General features: G+C 45.2%; 1 protein-coding gene and 1 long non-coding RNA gene across 2 annotated transcripts in view; one reads left to right on the forward strand and one right to left on the reverse strand.

The window, feature by feature from the left end:
- The window catches only part of Baiap2l1 (BAR/IMD domain containing adaptor protein 2 like 1), a 96,589-nt gene that overhangs the window by 5,544 nt on the left and 70,383 nt on the right, over positions 1 to 20,662 (reverse strand). The window contains exons 4-12 of the mRNA XM_031338670.1: positions 16,302 to 16,363; positions 16,139 to 16,210; positions 15,547 to 15,684; positions 14,546 to 14,698; positions 12,144 to 12,311; positions 11,170 to 11,317; positions 8,254 to 8,464; positions 7,632 to 7,709; positions 5,199 to 5,391 (exon numbers count right to left, since the gene is read on the reverse strand). Coding sequence (XP_031194530.1) covers positions 5,199 to 5,391; positions 7,632 to 7,709; positions 8,254 to 8,464; positions 11,170 to 11,317; positions 12,144 to 12,311; positions 14,546 to 14,698; positions 15,547 to 15,684; positions 16,139 to 16,210; positions 16,302 to 16,363 — 1,223 coding nt within the window. The remainder of the gene's footprint in view (positions 1 to 5,198; positions 5,392 to 7,631; positions 7,710 to 8,253; positions 8,465 to 11,169; positions 11,318 to 12,143; positions 12,312 to 14,545; positions 14,699 to 15,546; positions 15,685 to 16,138; positions 16,211 to 16,301; positions 16,364 to 20,662) is intronic.
- LOC116068736 overlaps positions 3,008 to 20,662 on the forward strand; it is a 33,442-nt gene continuing 15,787 nt past the window's right edge. The window contains exon 1 of the long non-coding RNA XR_004109672.1: positions 3,008 to 3,689. This is a non-coding gene — a long non-coding RNA (uncharacterized LOC116068736). The remainder of the gene's footprint in view (positions 3,690 to 20,662) is intronic.

Raw genomic sequence — 20,662 nt, forward strand, 5'->3', positions numbered from 1 at the left:
AGCCTGGTCTACAGAGTGAGTTCCAGGACAGCCAGGACTACACAGAGAAACCCTATCTCAAAAAAACCGAAAAAGAAAAGAAAAAAAAAGATGAGATTATAAACAATATTTAAATGAACAACAAAACCCCAGAGTCTCCCAAGCCAAAGCTGGGCATTTTGCTTGCTCTTGGGAGCAAGACTAATTCTGCAGCTTCCCGGTTTTGCTCCTGGAACTCCTGATTTGAGCTGGTAGTCTAATGAAGGAGCAGTGTCAATGGGAGATTGGCCGTTCTCTCTGTAGTTTGCCTAGGATCCTGAAATGTTCAAAAAGTGTCTGCCCTTTCTGTAGTTGGTAACAGTGGTGTACAAATCTGTCATGTACCCTCATCCTCTAAGGGGAAACCCTAGGCATTTGTGTAGGGTTGTTGCCCATTTCTCTTCTGTGTAAGGTAGGCAAAGTAATCTTCCTTAGTGGGACTGGGGCAGGAGCCTCATAAGCCTGGGTAGGGGCTCTCAAATATTTTCAAAATCCTTTGGATTTTGAAAGACAATTGTTGTTTTGCTTGCTTGTTTGACATTGGGTCTCATGTAGCCAAGGCTAGCCATGACCTTGAATTCCTGATCTTCCTGCTTCCTCCTCTGAGTGCTGGGGTTTTAGGTATGTAGCTGTATGCTAGGTTTCTGTGGTGCTGGGGATGGAACTGAGAGCTTTATTCAAGCTGAGCAAGAACTGTAACAACGGAGCTGCATCTCCATTACTGTCTAGTGACGTTTGACTTTTTACTAGCTGGTATTTCCCACTATCTTCTGGATCAGGAAGGCAATCTAGCATCTTATCAGGCCCCTGGTAAACGCAGAGAAGGCAGTGGAATGTGCCTTATCAGTCAGAACTCCCAGCTCCCTTCCCCTCCTGTGCTGTTCTGGGACATTTCTCAATCCACTGCAGGACCTAGGAAGTAGCTGTCCTCTGCTCTCCTTTCCCACGGCTCTGTAATCCATGTTGCCCTTAAGTTATCTAGCCAGGCCAGCTCGCAGCAGGGTCCAGGCACGGCGGCTCAATTGGTACTGGCCATAGAAAATGCTATGAGTCTACTGTGTGTGGGTGTCAGGTCAGGAGTGGAGGTGAACCAACCATCCATCCTCTCACCCAGCCACCAGTTTATATTTATCTAAATCTGTATCAAAAGAAACATAATCAATGTTAATCATATTCTGGAAATATAAGCATTACTCAAAATTTTCTTTTAACATTTTTTTCTAGCTTTCAGAAAACAGAACCAAACCAAACCCATTCTTTTATTTTTTTATGATTTTGAATGGTGCTAGGGGCTAAATTCAGGGTTTTCTACATTCTAGTTGATTGTTCTACCATTAGGCTATATCCCTAGCCTCCTAGATTATTGCTATTATTATTATTATTATATTATTTTCAATATATACTCACGATCCTAGGCAAACTATACAGAGAACAGCCAATCTCCCATTGACGCTGCTCCTTCATTAGACAGGCTCAAATCAGGAGTCCCAGGAGCAGAGACAGCAAACAGCAGACTTAGTGTTGCTTCAAAGAGCAAGCGCGATGGCCGTTTTTGGTTTGGGACTCTCTGGGATTTTGTGGTTGATTTAAATATTGTTTATAGTCTCTTTCTTTTTTAAAATTTTATATTTTTTAACAAGTGTTTGTCTGCATATATGTATATGCTGGGATGGATTTCAGGGCCCTGTGCATGTTACCCAAGTACTCTACCACAAAGCTATTCCCATATCCCAAAGTGCCTTAGATAAGAATGTAGTTATTAGGAATTTCAGATTTTTCAAAAGGATTGGGACAAAACTTAGACTCTGATCTTTAACAAAAATTTGTAGCCACTGTGGCTACACCTAAGTCAGGGACCTGCCTGTACTTGGTTTTCAAGTAAGCACTTTATTAAAGGATAACATACAAGTTCATGCACCAAATACAGGTTTTTTTCATTTTTTAAAAACAAGATCATATAGCCCACACTAGCATAAAATTTGCAGTGTAGCCAAGAATGACTTTGAATGTGTAATCCTCCTGCCTCCATTTCTCCAGTGCTGAGATTACAGCTTGATACCACCATGGCCAGTTTATGAAGTGCTGGGAATGAAACCAAGGGCATAGTGAGTACTACCGGCTGAACTCCATCCCTAGATCTTTGGGAACTGAGTCAGGGTCTCACTGTGTGGCCCAGGCTGGCCTCAAACTGTCTCAGCTTCCCAAGTGCTGGGCAACAGATTAAGAAACGCCATTCTCAGATAGCCAGGACCCCTTGTGTGTGGCCCAGAGTTATTGTCTCTTCTCTAAGGCCAGAAGCCCCATGTCCTGGCACTGAGAGCCAGCCTCTAAACAAGGTGTTGATGCCGTCCCCTCTAGGGCCCAGGAGCACTGCAGAGGAAGGGGCAGACTCCTAATTTGTTTTTCCTTTGGAGAGGGGGTGCTTCTGAGACAGAGTCTCACTATCTAGTCCAGACTGGCCTGAAACTTACAGTTATCCTCCCTCAGCCTCCTGAATTACAGGCATGTGCTACCATACTGACTCAGTTTCTCGATACTGACAGTAGCTTATGATTTAGGCAAGCAAGAGGTTTAAAAACAAAGCTAGGTCTTATTTTGAGTCTCACAGTCTGAGAGTGACTCTGGTTATGTACATTTTTGTTTGTTTGTTTGTTTTTCAAGACAGGTTTCTCTGTATAGTCCTGGCTGTCCTGGAACTCACTCTGTAGACCAGGCTGGCCTTGAACTCAGAAATCCTCCTGTCTCTGCCTTCCAAGTGCTGGAATTAAAGTCATGCGCCATCACTGCCTGGCATATTTTCTTTTTTTGAGACAGGGTCTTACAGTTGTGACTGCCCTGGAACTCTATCTGGCTGGCCTCGAACTCAGAGAGACACCTGTGTCTGCCTCCCCAGTGCTGGGATCAAAGGCAAGTACCACCACACCCAGCAATTTTTTTTTTTTTTTTTGAGAGTCCTTTTGTTACTGTTGTTTGAGTCAATATTTATTTTTTTAAAACTGGACTTGTCAATTTGTCCATCTGATGAAGTAAGGACTGCTCTGTCAACTCCCTCGGTCCGTGTGGCAAGATTGCTGAAGATAAAAACATGTTTTGGGGGGTGGGGAGAGATGGCTGTCATCAGATCTGTCTTGGACAGGATTCTTTAACCTTAAAACACACTAGACAACCAGGTGACCATCGATTAACTGTTGCTGTCACAAAAAGAGAAATCCTGTTGACTCCAATGACAGGTAATCATAGAGCAGCAGAGAGAAGCTGACTGTGCTAGAGCTCCAGAAACACAGGACAGTGAGTGGACAGAGGAAAGGGCACTCCAGGGATGTAACCAGCACAGCACAGACTGGTGACACCTTCCAAGACAAATGACCTAGTTTTCTAAACAACAGTGACAACAACAATTGCAAGGAGAAGAATGAAGGGAGACCTGTCAATGAGAAGGACTCATAAAGCCCCTTGACTAATTACAAGATCCAGATTCAAATGTTCTCTCTCTCTCCCTCTCTCTCTCTCTCTCTCTCTCTTTCTCTCTCTCTCTCTCTCTCTCTCTCTCTCTCTCTCCTTCCTTCCCTCCCCCCCTTCTCTCTCTCATCTGGTTTCAAATACTATAAAACTAAGGATGCTGCTGCACTTCAGATCTTCCAGACTCTACCGCCTGAGTGCCAGGATTGCAGGTATCTGCCACTGCATCTTATTTATAAACAATATTTTAATGACATTCTCAGGAATGTCAGGTTTTTAAAGATATTGGTCCTGTTATAATTTTCAAATGAGTCTTCTTTTTTCAGTCTTTATATTGTCTGGCATTGCTATGAACAACTGGGAATGGAAGAACCAGGTTGGTAGGTGACTGATTAGTTACAGCTGAGAGAGCTATTTGCTTTATACTTGAATTTCTGTAGGAGAAAATGAAAGTCTTACAAAAGCACGGAGCACACTACAGACTCTGCTCACACATGAACAATGGCCCTATACACTACACTTGTGGTTGTGACATGCAATTGTTTGAGACCAGGTCTCACTCTGCAGCCTATGCTGACCTGAGACTCATATCCCAAGTTGGTCTTGAACTCAGGACATTCTCCCGCCTCCATCTCTTCAGACTGGACACTGAGGACGCACATCAGGCTCCTTTGCCTGGATGCACCCTGACTCCTCGGCCATCTTCCTTTTCTCTACCTTTTCCTCTTCTGTCCTCCCTGAAGAGAACTATCCTCCCTGAAGAGAATTCCCCCTGACCTAGAGCTAGTCATCCAGTCCATGCTCTGTGTGTGCGCATTGCACACAATGTTTAAAAGTTCTGCTCTCTGCCTCATAAACATCTCTGAGGACTTCTACACAATGGCTCTTTCCTGTCACAGCTTGAATGCCACCTCAGAGAGACCATAGCCACATATGCTGCTCATTGTCCTTTGTGACAGCAGGTCTGACTCTTAGATGCAGGAATGCATCTAGTAGGCTGGCTGCCCCTGCTCCTCAACAAGCTCTGGCTGAAGGCCCCTTCCTCTCTTCAGCTTGGAGCCCATCCCAGCATGCCACTCTCAGTGGGATCCCTGGAAGCCTCCCCACTCAGAACGAAGTTTTCTTCCCCTTTCTTGGGGCTCCATCTTGGGATGATTAACTTTAAACAAATCTAAGCTGTCACATCCACCCAGGGTGCCACCCTATTCATTATCCCTCTCCCCTTATTTTCAGCATGCTTTCATCCTGTTTTGGTTTATTATCTGCTTCTAATCACTAAATTCCAAAGAAGCCTGGGCCTTGCTTGTTTGTCTGGAGCTCACAGGTGCCAGGTGCTCTGTAGACGCTGCACCTGCAATTGCCAAGGGTGTAGCTAGGGGCCCAAGCTCTCCACTTCCCTTCTTAGGGGTAGTTTAGGATTAAAGACAATGTTTGCACATTGGCTGGCACAAAGTCTCCATTTTTAAGCTCAGTCCCTCCTCTTTTCAGAAAACAAAAAGGAACAAAATGCAGAGGAAGGCGATTAAAAAGAATAAAAAACTAAGACAAAAGCAAGGAGACAGGAAAACTCCAGCTAGCTAATGGTGCCGATTCTCCTACATAAGATAGAATAAAAAGGAAGGAGGGCTTAGAGCTGGGGAGAGTTTGTGTCTGTGAAGAAGATAACCCAAGGCCCTCACCCCCATCAGTCATGAACAGAGCCTGCCCCCAACAGCACTCACGGGAGATGTGGATGTGGCTTCTGGTCTGGACACTGGGGCTTTGAAGGTAGATGTAGAAGGCACCTTGGGAGCGTCAGGTCTCTTGTTTGAGGTGGCTCCCATGGACAGGCACTCCAGGTAGTCGGGAGGTGGGATGACAACACTGCTCTTCTCAGTGAGATCCACAGTGCTGACACTTCTCACTGGCGCAGGGCTCAACACCAAAAGGGAGGGAGCCAGGTCAGACAAGGTCACTTGGACGGACCCCAACACCCCAAACACCCCATAGCCAAGGACTAGGGTGACAGAGAGAGACGGCTCAGCAGTTAAGAGCTCTTCTAGAGACTCCAGCTTGATCTCCAGCATCCCCATGATGGGGATCCCCACCATCGCTGACTCCATTTCCAGGATCTAGTGCCCTCTTGTACCCTCTGAAGGTGCTGATATTCATGTGGTTCACAGACATACATGAAATCCAAACAATACACATGAAAGCAAAGGTGAAGAGGATGACAGCACCGCACTACATACATACATAGTAATTTACATGCTTACATGTGTATGTTTATATACATTTGCACTTATCTTTAGCTATACATTGAGACCCTGTCTCAAAAAACTCCTACCCCTCTCCAGACAGTCAGTTTTCCTTCTTGGTACAACAGCATGTTTAGACTCTGCTAGAGAGGAACATATGGAGATAGTTGCTGAGCAGCGGGGCTGAAGGATGCTGAGCATGGCCTGGAGGGGTCAGAGGTCAGAGAACAGTGTGACTGAAGGTGTTTATGGTAAAGGTGACCAGTTCAGTGTGGATGTGTCATTCCTGAGGGTACACTGTGCGGCCAGCTAAAATACCTAAGACCATAAGTAGCCACACTGGATATATATTCATCCTGGACTGGTTATAACTAATTCCAGTCTTGGCTGTATCTCCTTGAGCAAGTTGGTTGTTTTTCTTTTTCTTTTCTTTTTTTTTTCTTTTCTTTTCTCTTTTTTTTTTTTTTTTTTTTGGAGACAGGGTCTCACACTATGTAGCTCTGACTATCCTAGACCTCATTATATAAACCAGGCTGGCTCGATTTCAGAGAGATCTGCCCACCCCTGCTTCTTGGATGCTGCAGTTAAAGGCATGTACTATACTTGGCAAACAAGTTCTTTTTTTTCTTTAAAGATTTATTTATTAGTATAAATAAGTACACTGTAACTGTCTTCAGATGCACCAGAAGAGGGCATCAGATCTCATTATGGGTGGTTGTAAGCTACCATGTGGTTGCTGGGATTTGAACTCATGACCTTCGGAAGAGCAGTCGGTGCTCTTACCCTCTGAGCCATCTCTCCAGCCCAAGCAAGTTCTTAAAACCTTCTTGTGTCTCAGTTTTCTCACTTTTAAGCTGGACCCCCCTCTTCTCCCCGCTCTTGGTTTTTTGAGACAGGGTTTCTCTGTGTAGCCTTGGCTGTCCTGGAACTCACTCTGTAGACCAGGCTGGCCTCAAACTCAGAGTCTGCCTGTCTCTGCCTCCCAAGTGCTGAGATTAAAAGCGTGTATCATCATGTCTAGCTTTTTTTTCTTTTTTAAAGTTTTTAAATGTCTGTTTTACCAGTTGTGAGCTACCTGACTGAGAACTGGCTTGTGTCCTCTACAACAGCAGAAAGCATTCTTAAACCCTGAGCCATCTTTCCAGCTCTAAGATGGCTATTTTCATGGCCACAGCCTACACTGAAGAACTGGGGATTATCAGTGTGGCGGTGACAAAGGAGGCCCGCTGGTGTAGTTACATGTATCTGTGGGGAAGTGCTCCTATTGCCAAGTCTGATAACCTGAGTTTCAGCCCTGGGGCCCACATGATGGAAGGAGAGAACTGATTCCTGCAGGTTGTCTTCTGACTTCCACACATGTGTGGTGGCACCTGCTTTCTCCCCCAAAATAAATAAATAAATGTAAAAAAAAAAAAATCGATGAAATAGCTCAGGAAACACAGATAATAGAGGACTGAGGATGGGTCCTGGGAAGCGTGAATATCTGTGTGATGAAGCAAATGGTCCCACAGAGGACACCAAGGGGACACAGGGAGGAAAGAAAACAGCACTAGGACAGAACTCAAGGAGAGGGAACATCACAGCAAAGTGCTGCACAGGGCCACCACTGCTGGTAAGAAAAAGGAATGGTGAGCTGTGGGCTTAGTGTGCGACTGGTGGGGACGGGTGTGTGTGTGTGTGTGTGTGTGTGTGTGTGTGTGTGTGTGTGAGGAGTTGGTGGGCTGGGCTGGGCCTTGTCCTAGCCGATAGTCAGGGAAGCTCATGGACCACAGAAACCACAGAGGAGCAGCCACTGGTTCCTATCACCCAAGTGTTGAAGTGTTAACCCCGGGGTGGCTGCTTGCTAACTCTAATGTGTCTGGGATACTAGGGTCAGGGCATGGTTTAGTTGCTGGAGAGCTGGGCCATAGGCCTTACCTTGGTGTAGGGACAGATACTGCTTCCTTGACATTTTCTTCCAGCAACTTTGTATATGACGATGGGAACCAGCCCCTCCTAAAGGTAAGGTTAAAAAAAAAGACCTGAGGCAGGCACACAACTGGTACTCCCACTTGGGGATATCCTGATGACAGCTGGGGTAGGCTAGCCACTTGCAAAAGGGCTGAATGAAATGAAGGCTTTTTCAGGTGTCTCCTATACACACACACACACACACACACACACTCACACACACACAATAATAGCTTGATGATCTTGGGAATCAACATGCTGGAAGGAGAGAACAGATCCCTGAAGGTTGTCCTCATACATCTATGCTGTATACACACACATGCATACACATACACAATAAGTAAGTATAAACAATATGTATGCCTTTTGTGAGCAGGGACATAGTATGATCTGATGATCTATTCTTGCACCAAGTTCACCTATGTACAAGCACAAAGCATCCTGGGATGTAATAACAGATGTGGCCCCGAATATAAAGAGATACAAAGGCTCCCACATCCACAGACAACTTGCAGTTTACAGGAAAGATGGCAGGTCCCTGAGGCGAGGGCCATTTGAACCCGATGCAGATGGGCTGGTGCCAACTCACGCTTTGGTGCTGTCGTGCTCCCCATAGAGCCAGCCGTCCTTCTCCTCAGGGATGAGCAGTGTGAGGATGTCCCCCTGGGCAAAGCTCAGTAAGGTCTTATTGTTGCCAGCAGTGTGAGGGAAGATGGTCTCCACTTTCTGCTTCTTCATCATGTTTAGCCCAGTTGCAACAGAAACTGATCGCTGTAAACTGGGATCTTCCCCAGTGTTTGCTGAAGTGAGCAAGGCCATGATGGTGATTCAGAGAAAGCTTGGCAGGAAAGTTTGAATGAATGACCCCAGGAAACCACTTGTTTCTGTGTCTTGCCTACATGATTCTATTAGGGAAACTTAAATTTTGGCCTATTTCCAGACCTTTCATGTTGCCCACAAGGAGGAGACCGGTATGCCTCAGCTGGAGGCTTTCTTAGTGGGCAGAGGAGCCCAGCAGCCAAAAGCACTTGTAATAAGAGAAGGCCAGCAGGGCATGCCAGCTTCACCTGTCACATGACAGCCAGGCCAGCTCTTTTCACAGGTGAAGTGCCCGCACTTAACTGCTCTTTCAGTTGGAACTGAAAGGCAGCTGAGGCAACAGCCTAGACCCACCGCCTTTCCCTTGCGTTACAAGACAGAGGAGGGAACTGGATATGCTGGTGTTCTGGCTTCTCACTGAGCATGTACACTCGAGCTGCAGAGTTCCTGTTGTTGAGAACTTATTAGGAACCTGCTTGTCAAGAACCTCAGCCACCAGCTAGCCTCCAGAGGAAGGCTCCGTGACTGCTGATATTGATGGACACAGAAATTGAGCCCACAAGAGTTCCCAGACTGGTCCAGATCACAACTGGCCAATGGCAGCTATAGCCACTGGGGCAGCTGAGCCCACAGGCCCTACACTTGAGCACTGTACCACTGTGGTCTCTCAACTTAGATACCAGCTGATATGTGCTACTCTAGGAAATGGGAAACTGCCATAGGGCTTTAAAATACCTGCTTTACTATTGTATCTCTATAACAAATACAATATAAATTTTACTATTCTTTTTTATTTGTTTTGTTTTGTTTTATTTTGAAACAGGGTTTCTCTGTGTAGCCCTGGCTGTCCTGAAACCCACTCTGTAGACCAGGCTGGCCTTGAACTCAGAAATCCACCTGCCTCTGCCTCCCAAGTGCTGGGATTAAAGGCGTGTGCCACCACTGCCTGGCTATTTTTTTTTTTTAAAGATTTATTTATTATGTATACAGTGTTCTTCCTGGATGCCAGATCTCATTATAGATGGTTATGAGCCACCATGTGGTTGCTGGGGATTGAACTCAGGACCTCTGAGAAGAGCAGTCAGTGCTCTTAACCGCTGAGCCATCTCTCCAGCCCCAAATTTTGCTACTCTTAACATATTTCTAATTACCTCAAACACTGAATCTGCCAGAAATTTTCACTTGGCTTTTACTAGAAGGAATCGGAGTTATTTGAATGAATTATATACTTTATCTTTCCTCAAAAGCAAATAGCTACAAGCTATTATTTTTCCTTGCTGAGCAATCCTGACTATCTTTATAGAAATCTCTTGCTGTAATCTCTCATCTTCCCCTACAGCTGAATACTATAGGTTCTGTGGGTTCTCTCTAGGGCACAACTTGATTGACAATCAGATTTGTACTGAAGGAGCTTTCAGATATGGGATGCTGTGTGAAACTAATTTATTATCTTCTGTCCTGTTTCTTTTTAATTATAACACCTCTCAGGCTGGAGTGACGGTTAAGTGGTAAGAACAGGTATTGCACTTGCAGAAGATCTGAATTAGGTTCCTAGCGCTCATGGCGAGTGGTTCACAACTGCCCCCAACTCCAGATACAAGGCATCCCATCCCTCTTCTGGCCTCAAAGTGCTTACACCCACACAGAAGCACACACGATTAAAAAAAAAATCTTAAAAAAATCCTTCTCAACAAAATATTTACTCTATAGATATCTACCAGTACATAGATTAGTCCTACAGAAACATGTCACCTACCCAGTGTCTAGGGTTTAGACCAGACCTTATTTAGCCCATCTCCTTTACTCTCCCCACCCCCACATCCCCCAAACACTGGGAGTGGACCCTAGAGCTTCATACATGCTAGGCTTTACTATGGAGCTGTGCTCTTGGCTCCAGGATTATTTCTTTGAGGTACAAGTTACTCAAAGTCAGGGCTGTATGCATCTACTAGACCTATGTGTCTGATTTTCCCTCATAATAGATTTATCAAAAAAAAAATTAACAAGTTTTTAAAAATTATTTTCTAAAGATTCATTTTTTTATTTTATTTATATGAATACACTGTCACTGTCCTCAGATACACCAGAAAAGGGCATCAGATCCCATTACAGATCTGATGGTTGTGAGCCACAATGTGGTTGCTGGGAAATTGAACTCAGGACCTCTGGAAGAGCAGTCAATGCTCTTAACCACTGAGCCATCTCTCCAGCCCAACCAAAAAAAAGAAAAAAAAAATTTTTTTAATTGTAAAAATGGAACAGTGGTTAAGAGTATTTCCTGTTTTGGCAAAGGGCCTGGATTTGGTTCTCAGCATCCATATTGAGTGGCTCACAATCACCTGCAGCTCCATCTCCAGGGAATCTAACACCTCTCCTGGCCCCTAGCACACATGGAGCTTACATTCATATTACATACATGCACATAAAATGAATCTTTACAAAATTAGATAGAAAGATCAACTTTGTTTTTTTGCTTTGTTTTGTTCTTTTGTTTTTTCAAGACAGGGTTTCTCTGTATAGCCCTGGCTGTCCTGGAACTCACTCTGTAGACCAGGCTGGCCTCGAACTCAGAAATCCGCCTGCCTCTGCCTCCCAAGTGCTGGGATTAAAGGCGTGTGCCACCACCGCCCAGCTTCAACTTTGTTTTTTAAAGCTTCCATAAAAGAAATCAAACTAAATCTCTTACCTGTGGAGTTGTTTGTTTTTTCTGAACTCTGTGCAGCTGTGGCTGGGTTATTGAACATATCAATCAAAGGACTGGTGTAGGCTTTGACTGAAGGGGCGGGGGGCATCTTTGGTGAGAATTTAGAAAGGGTGCCATAGTCTTTCCCAATCTGTAGAAACAAATCTCTGTCAGTCTAATATTAGACTGCTATGTGAGAGAGTAATACATATTTCCAGGATGCCACTTTCCTAGTTGTGAATATTTTAGAAGTATTCATTTAGTCTTAGAGCCTCACTATGTAGTTCTAGCTAGCCTGGGACTCTCTGTGTAGACCAGGCTGTACTCTAACTCAGAGAGAGCTGCCTGCCTCTGCCTCCCGAGTGCTGGCACTGCAGGTATAAGTCTCCACAGCTAGATAGGCTCCCTCTGAAGCGCTACTTGGCTACAGGAGTCTACACTCGAAATAAGTTTTTGAAGGAATTTTGAGCATATTATATTAACTTGCTTAGCACATAACTTTGATGGCAAGCAATTTATGGCTAACCTTGTTTCATGTATGCCCCTCACCCAGGTTTGCAAGGCAGGCCTGCATGATGTTGAAGCAATCCTCAAACATATCATTTCTTTTCTTCTTTAAGAGAAAGGTCTAATATGTAGTCTAGGCCAGCCTGAAGTTTACGATCTTCCTACTGCTGTCTTCCAGGTACTGGATGGCACCAGAGCTTTCTAGTTTCTCTCAGATTCAACTGTGCCGTCAGTGGGAATAAACTTATAATGTTGGAATACAGTAATGATGACATTTCTAAAGCACATGTAGCAAGGCAAGCGGAGCATCAAACATTTGCACAGTCAACTCTAGTTCTAAAGGAAGACGGGAAAGGTTAAGAATCAGCGAAGGAGGGTTGATGGTGTGTCTATCAAAGTCAGTCCTGGTCCTCTGAGTCAGTTTGAACTAACTCATACTAGAAAGTATGCACACAGGGGACGGATCCTACCATCTCGCTTCTCTCGATCATGGGTGATGGCTGTGGTGTCCCAGACACTGGGGTGGAGATGGGCGTCTTTATCTCTTCTATCATGTTCATGATTTTCTCTGGGACTTTTGTGGCATCACAACAGGTTTCCTGCCACCGGGGCAGCTTGGAATTAAGTAATTCTGCAGACTATAAATACAGAAGAAACAAAATTAAAGACAGAGGCGCACTGTTAGAAGAGCTGATAAAGACCACCTCAAACAGCATCTCTACTGATCTCTTACTGATGTGTTACCAGGCGTGAGTCTAAATCAGCAAGCAGTTAAGCAGCTAGGAATATCCCTGTGTCGTGGTGGCTGAAGAGGAGGGCTCAAGGCCTAAGGGAACTTACCTGCTTCCTCAGCAACAATACAGAACGTCCTGGTAACACAGGACCATAAGTGAGTGAGTGTGTGTGTGTGTGTGTGTGTGTGTGTGTGTGTGTGCGCGCGCGCGACAATGGAAATGACAGTCACCATCGCCCCACCAGTCCTTCTAGAATCAACATGTCTACTGTGGTAAGAGGCCCAAGAGTGAGTGAGTGTTAGGCAAATGAATCAGACTTTGTTCCAGGAAGTCCATCTGTGAGAAAGAGCCTGCAGATGGAGAGGTGGGTGGGCGAGCAGGTAGGAATATCTGCTAGGAGCACTCCTGTCACAGTCTAACAGGCTCGCACAGTTGATGGGTGGCAGCACAGAGAGAGACAGATGAGCAGAGCTGAGCCACTGCACACTCTGGAAGCTGAGGGGCCATTCCTGCTCCCACTGCCTGGCTCTGCTCCTGTAGTGAGACTGTCAGAGGCTCCCAAAGCCGTTCAATGAACTGTCTTTCCAGAGCAGGGCTCTGGTCCTAAAGGAAGCAGGGCTCCCGCTCTGAGGCTACTTTGCATGGCAACAGCACTATTTATTTTTTTCAAACGTATACACTTCTGACCCTGACCGCTGGGGAGTGGGGGACTGAGGACCACTTGCTAGCATTGGCTGGAGGAAGGACTAGAGTGCTCTAACGGCAACAGGGGAATCACGCAGCAGCTTTCAGAGAGCTGAAGATGCTTCTGGTACAAAACAAAAGCTGGATTGGTCTGTGCTGCTCCACAGTTTACTCGGACCCAAGTAAATCTAAGGAAGACATTGTCAGTAACTGGAGCTCCCCGAAGATAGCCCAGGTTACCTCCTGGCATAGTGGGGCACTGCCGTAGGAAGAAAACTCAAGGTTGCTTGCATCCCTCTGCAGCTGTGACCCTGCTGTTCTGCTGCAGCAGGAGGCCCTCGGCACGGAAGCACACGTACTTCTACAGGTACTCAGCAGTGCTCTGACTCTGGTAGACGAACCCTGGGCATCTACAGATGCCTCTACACCAGGGCAGACACAAAAGCAAGCACCAAAGACAGCAGTTCTTTTTCTGTTACACCATTTAGACCTTTAAGTATCTGAATTAGGAAGCTGCTTATTCAAGTTACAAAACTTACAGAATTGTGTGACATGTGCACAGAAAAGGGCGGGGTTTTCTCCCTGAGAATGAATTGGCTTATGGTCTAGCTCTTGCAGAACTTCTATTTCGGAACACCGTCTTAAATCACTTGCTTATGAACAACAGTGAATGTTTGACCTCAATCATGTTAACTTGGGATGCTTACAAAGCCTCAAGAGAATTAAAAGGGAAAAAAAAAAAGAGGAAGGGAAATTGAGCATGCTGTGTAAGTGTTGCTGGGCGCTACTCAACAGCTGCATCTGTGAGAAGGCGGGAAGTAAGCCAGCTGTGGCTGAGGTGACCACGAGTGAGCACTGTAAACAAGAAGGAAAAATAACAAAACCCAACGTCATGATGAGTGTGAATGGAGGAGGGGTGTCTGTGGCCTTGGGTAGAGCGAGTGGCTAGTGGTCCCATATAGATCCATGTTCATCTAGAATCACCCAGAGACTGGGGCTACTCAAGACAGTGACACCCAGGATATACAGGAGTCTACAAAAGTTGGCCTTTTTTTTTTTTTTTTTTTGAGACATAGTCCAGGCTGGCCTCAAACTCACTATATAGCTTAGCATGATTTTGAATTTCTGACCTTCGTGGCCTCACTTCCTGGGGATTACTGGTGTGCACCACTAGACCTAATTTATGAGGTATGCTAGCGATCAAACCCAGTGCATGCTGGGCAAGCTGAGTTACAACTGCAGCCCCAAATTTGTTGTTTTTTTGAAAAGGACTTTAAATATGCACAAATTAGTAAATTAATGCTAAGTGGATATCTGGTCATTCATTCCACCTGTACTTCGGTAAGGGCCCACTGCACTCCTGTGTTACTCTGTAAGGAAAGGCATACAAGGACTTCTGCATACAAGATAAAGCCACCACCCGCCACACTTAGTACAATGTGTCGCACACTCACCTGCAGGTGATAGTAGTGTATGTGATTGGCAAAGCTGCAGTGCTTGTCCACCAGAAAGCAGAAGCGCCTTTTTTCCTCAAGCAGGGCTTCTTTGCAGCCATCTGCAATGAACTTCTGGATTTCACTCTGGCGAGATGTAACAGTCTCCACATACTATGGAAGTAAGCAATAGAAAGATGACAGGAGGCATCTGATTACTGCATGGCATGACACCTCTCCACTGCTTAGTTTATTATGGAGTGAACACTAAATGCAGATAAACACTGCACAAAATACGTGTAAGCTGGCCTGAGGAAAATACCACCGTCATTAAGACACTGACTCATGCAGGGAAAGGTCCCCACGGAGCAGCCGTCATAATACAACTCTGTGCTCTAGAGATGACTAGAGTCATCTTAGAAAGTTTCAAGCTTGGTCACAGTTCCAGGTGCCAATCATAGGACTTAGCCTAAGCCTCATTTGCCCACGGTAAAATGAGGACAGTGAGGCCTCCTGTGGTGATGCCCACCTTCAATAGCAGCACTCGAAAGGCCGAAGCAGACAGGTCTCTGTGAGTGCTGGACTAATCTGGTTTACACAGAGACCCTATCTCAAACAAGCAAGCAGAGCAAGCAAGCAAACAAATAGGAGGGACAGTCATGCTAATCACAAAGGGCCCCTTCTCCCTGAGTTAAGGGGAGATGCCAGGAAGTACCGTGTATACCTTAACTCTGGAAAATGCTGCATTACTAAGTTAGATTACGCATGCCTTGTTGTTCTTTTCTTTGAGATACTATGTAGTGTCTCACTATGTAGCACAGGCTAGCCTAGTGCTAGACCCTTTTAACTCAGCCTTGAGAGAGCTAGGATTACTGACTCAGCTACCATACTCAGCCTGGGATACTTTCGTTTCTCCTCAGCAACAGCATAGGACGGGTGACGGGGTGCAGATGGCTGAGGTGAGCCTCCCCTTAAGCTGTACGTTTATGATTGACAGAGGAAGACATTGCGGAAACGCTCACCTCGATTTCTTTGTGTTCATATTTGAGTGCATTCCGTCCACCTTGACTTTTTCTTCTGATCTTCTTCAACTCTGCTTGAGATTTCTCCAAAGAATCTAATTTATTCCTGTGTTCTGCTTGATATCTTTTAAGAGTAGCCTGCAAGTTAAACAATATCTCACTGAGCACTGTAGAAGCTGTCTTGGGGTCACCTTTGCTCACACTTCCGCTGTGTGTGGCTGGCTGATGCCTCACACTCATTCTGCTCCATCTGGAGCTTGAGAGTGACAGCCATACTGCTTCCATATCTATGCCCCAGAGGACCCCTCCATTCAACTTGACTTCTTAGGACAATGTCTTTTCTTTTGAATTCCCTCTTTTCTCAAAGGTTTTTAGACACTGGGTAGTCAGTGCTTTGGTGAATACATAACAATACTAAAGGGCTAAAGGGCTGGGGATATAGCTCAGTGGCAGAGTGTTTGCCTAGTGTATGTCAGGCCTGGGGCCCATCCCCAGCATCACACACACACACACACACACACACACACACACAGTTCTTCTAGGCCGAGAGCTCAGGTTCAGGTTGACCAGGGTGGATGAAAAGCCCACTCACGTTCATATACTTTACATCAAGTTCTGTCTTCTTCTCCAGCTCATGGATAATCTCCTTATGGAATTTTTTGAACTGTTGACAAAATGAAAATTAAAAAAAAAACATATCTTATTTGAGTTGTAGGCAATATTTTTAAAAATATATTTTTCAAATGTCCACTTACATTTTCATCAAGAGTCTCATTGAGTTTCTTGTGGGTGTTGGAAATCTCTATGAGGACATGGCCTGTAAATAAAACCATAAGGGGAAGCCATTTTAAGGTCTTGCAAAAGCATAAATAGAAACAATAGTAGAAGCAAATGGTACAAGGTGGTCCTCAGAGGCTTCAAATATTAAACCCCAAGACAAGTGGAGAGCGGGATGGCACAGGGAAGGTGCAGAGGGATGTCTGGGACCTAACTTCCTTCATGTTAAGAATGCCTAGTCTGTTCTTGGATCCACCCCGGTCTTTCTATCTTATACACTCCCTCAGCCAAATCCTGTATATCTGATTTAACATTTCAAGACAGATTTTGGTTGTTTATGTGAATGTGTGCCACATTTATGTACCCAGGAAGGTCAGAAGAGGGCGTCAGATCTGGAGTTACAGGTGGTCCTGAGCCCCCTGATAGTCGGCACCAAGGAAAACTCATGTTCTGTGCAAGACAGTGCTGGCGCTCACTCTTGCCCACTGAGACATTTCTCCAGCCCCGTGATTTAACTTTGAAATTATCTTACAAAAGATTAACTCAGTCATCACAGTAACTAATTATAGGAACAGAAGATTTATTTTTATCTAATCCCCAGAGTAATCTGATTATCTAATAACCACAGAGAAAATCATCTTCTTTCTCTCATTTTACTTCCTGTATTTGTTTTGGAAAATACCAGCACCAGGGGAGACTGCAGCAGAGACAGTGTTCTGCCTTAGATCTCCTGGGATGATATGGAGTCTCTGAAACAGAGACTACTCCAGAGCAAAGGAGACTCCTCCAGCAAGCAGCAGAGTGACCACCTGGTTTGAAAGGCCAGCTCTCATACAGTTGGAGGTCTGTGCTTAAGCTTCACCACTTTCCTCTAATAAAGGAGGACAAGAATTTCTCTGCCAACCTACCTGCCTCAGAAACCACACAGGTCTTATAAATACAAGTAGGAAACTAGGAACTCATTTGGAATGGCTGCCACTGCCATATGAATCCACAACAGAATATACTGGTGGTTTTCTTTATAGGACAGTAGCTAGACCCAAAGGAATTTTTATGGCAAGCTGGACAGCTGTGGATGAGAAAGGATGAGACAGGGTGACCCTGGTAGAATAAGGAAAAAGGGAAACTGAGCACAGAGCCCATGGCTTCAGCTGTCACCAGTGCACAAGTGACTCAACCACACTTTCAGAGCATTTGTAGACATCTGCTTCTCAGACTTGCCAGGACAGCCCTGCTCCTCCCTCATCTTCCATCTAAGAAATGCAGTGTGCTCCCTGTCTTTGGTCTTCTATGTGTAAGAGTGAGCTCACCGGCACCATGCCTCCTAATCCCTCCTAACCCCAGTCAGCCAGCCATGGTGGGAAACCTATGTGTCATGCCCATGATGAACAGTCATTTAATATGCACTGGTGCCATCCAAGGGCTACCTCTCAGGAAGAACACAAACCTTACTCACCCACATCTGTGCTTGTCCTACCCTGAGGAGATGACACACTGGACAAACTGAAGTCATAGACATGTGCTTCCCCAAGTCCACTCAACAGAAATGGAAGATGGTTCACATACAGATCCAGCTGGCTAGGTCTCTCAGGAGTCTCCTCCACTCCATCCCTGTCTGGCCCATGTCCTCATTTCTCTGGAGTAGGCTCTCTCTTGGGTCAACTTTACATGGTGCCAGAGGTCTTTCTAAAAGCAAAGAACAGGCAGCCTCCCTGTTCTCCCCAGTGTCCCAGATAAAGACACTCGTGAGTGATAAGCTGGAGGCCTCCATAGACAAGTACTGTGTAATCCTGGGTGGGCACCGACAACTGCTTATAGAGACATAATACCTAACCTGGAGAAGTCACAGGCCATCAGGATCCAGGGACACACATTGTCCCCTAAGCTCTGTGAACCTAAGATGTTCCAGTCTGAAAATGTGCTGGATAAAGGAGAGCTATGGCAGAAAGGATTCAGGTTTGTTCATCAACTTCCCACCCTGATGATGCCATCTAAAATCGCCAAAAGTCAATATAAAAAGATAGTCTAGCCAGACAGTGGTGGCACACGCCTTTAATCCCAGCACTTGGGAGGCAGACTCAGTTGGATTTCTGAGTTTGAGGCCAGCCTGGTCTACAGAGTGAGTTCCAGGACAGCCAGGGCTACACAGAGAAACCCTGTCTCGAAAACACCCCCCCCACACACACAAAGGCAAACTAGGGGCTGGAGAAATGGCTCAGCGGTTAAGAGCACTGACTGCTCTTCCAAATGTCCTGAATTCAAATCCCAGCAACCACATGGTGGCTCACAACCATCCAAAGCATGCTCTTTTGGTGTGTCTGATGGCAGCTACAGTGTACTTAGATATAATAAATAAATAAATCTTTTTTTAAAAAAGAATACAAACTAGACTCTTTCACAAGAGAAGCCTGCAGCCTGGCTAAGAATATAACTATATTACTATGTCATTTCAGATATGGAAACATTCAGAGTTACTTTATATCTATTTTGAACCATAAACAATCCCTTGTTGGAGATTTAAGAAAAGAACAAATAAAATACACTTCAATTATTTGAAAACTAAGCACTCAGTTCTTGGCAAGTCACATCTTCTTAGGAAAAAAAAAAATCTAAAAATATTTTGGCTGAAACCATCAGAATTCTGTTGGAAAGCAAAGTGGTCACATTTCTTTCTGACATGACCCTTCTTGAACTGTGTTTCCGCAGGCCCCACTCCAATGTGGACCTCAGAGCACTGTGCTGTATGCTAAGTACAGCTCTGAACTCAGAACTCTGCCTTGCTGGCCCAGCTCACCTCACGTGGGTTCCCACTGTCTATAATCCTGTGCGGTTTCTGCCACTGCAGACAGATCAATGAAATGGGCCATTCAGGGATGGGAAACTCTAACCTTGTTAGTCTTGGCCCCCATGGTCTGTGGAATTCCAAAGCTGGCCTCCCAGGGGTAACTCCTGAGTTCTTGGTTTTAAAGAACTGACTGAAACACACTTTGATTGTGATTGTGCAACCTGCAGAAGCGTACCTTGAAACAGACACAAAAACTGCCTTAAGGTTAAGTCCACAGACGTTTACTCTCCATTTGGGCAAGTGTCACTTCAGGATTGAAAGCATTCTGCTTCTGTGCTGTTGTAAGCCCCATGCTCTGACCGACTTTTTATGAATTATATTTGAGGAGAAAGGATAGAGAACACTGAGGGAGGAGCTGAGAAAGCACCACCCAGACTCTGACAGAGTAGAACGGAGTGCATGCCCTGGCAGGAAGCACGCTCTGCAGGCTGCACTGCAAAACCCTCTCTCCCTTCTCCTTTCAGGTTGGGAGCCAACATCTCAAGAGGAAATTCACAACATTATACCATGTGACTCAATCTGAATAAATTGGGTTCCTTATTATTCTGGGGCAACAATAAGGAACTTATTGTTAAAATTCAAAATTCCTGCAGTGCTGTAGATGGAACTGAGGTACTCACCCATGTGGGCAAGTGCTGTACTTCTGAGCCACAGTGCTGGCTAATCAAAGGGTAAAACATGCATACATTTCAAACTGGTGAACTCCAGTAAGATGGTGCTCATAGCAACAGTGGCAAACAGCAGTGATACTCTAGGTCTTAAGAATATAATTTAAACAATACTGTGTAAGGCTATGCATCTGCCCAGTAGGCAAGATGACCTTAAAATGTTAAATAATAAGACTTACGGAATGCCAGGAAGTGGTGGCACACGCCTTTAATCCCAGCACTTGGGAGGCAGAGGCAGGCGGATTTCTGAGTTCAAGGCCAGCCTGGTCTACAGAGTGAGTTCCAGGACAGCCAGGGCTACACAGAGAAACCCTGTCTCGAAAAAACAAAGATTTAAAGAACATAACTGGTCAACATGGAGAGATGGTGCAGTGGTTAAGAGCACTGACGGCTCTTCCGAAGACCCTGAGTTCAAATCCCAGCAACCACATGGTGGCTCACAACCATCCGTAATGAGATGTGATACCCTCTTCTGGTACATCTGAAGACAGCTACAGTGTACTTATAATAATAAATAAAATGTTTGGGCCGGAGCTAGTGGTTAGGCGAGCACTCATCTACTAAGCTACGTCCTCAGTTCCCACTAGAGGTTCTCTAACTATGCTGTGACACAGGCTCTTGTAATATAGGCTGTCTTCAAATTTACAATCCTCCTCTGTCTACCTTCTAAGTGCTGGGATTACAAGCATGCACCACCACACCCAGCTGGTCTATTAATAAACTTCAGTGAGATAAGTCTTTACCAATTCACAGAAAGAATGTGGAGGAGCCAGATGGAGCCTGCCAAGGACAGAGGCAGCAAAGAACACATGCTGAATACAGGCAG

This window comes from Mastomys coucha, unplaced genomic scaffold (genome assembly GCF_008632895.1).
Source record: "Mastomys coucha isolate ucsf_1 unplaced genomic scaffold, UCSF_Mcou_1 pScaffold22, whole genome shotgun sequence".
Lineage (NCBI taxonomy): Eukaryota > Metazoa > Chordata > Mammalia > Rodentia > Muridae > Mastomys > Mastomys coucha.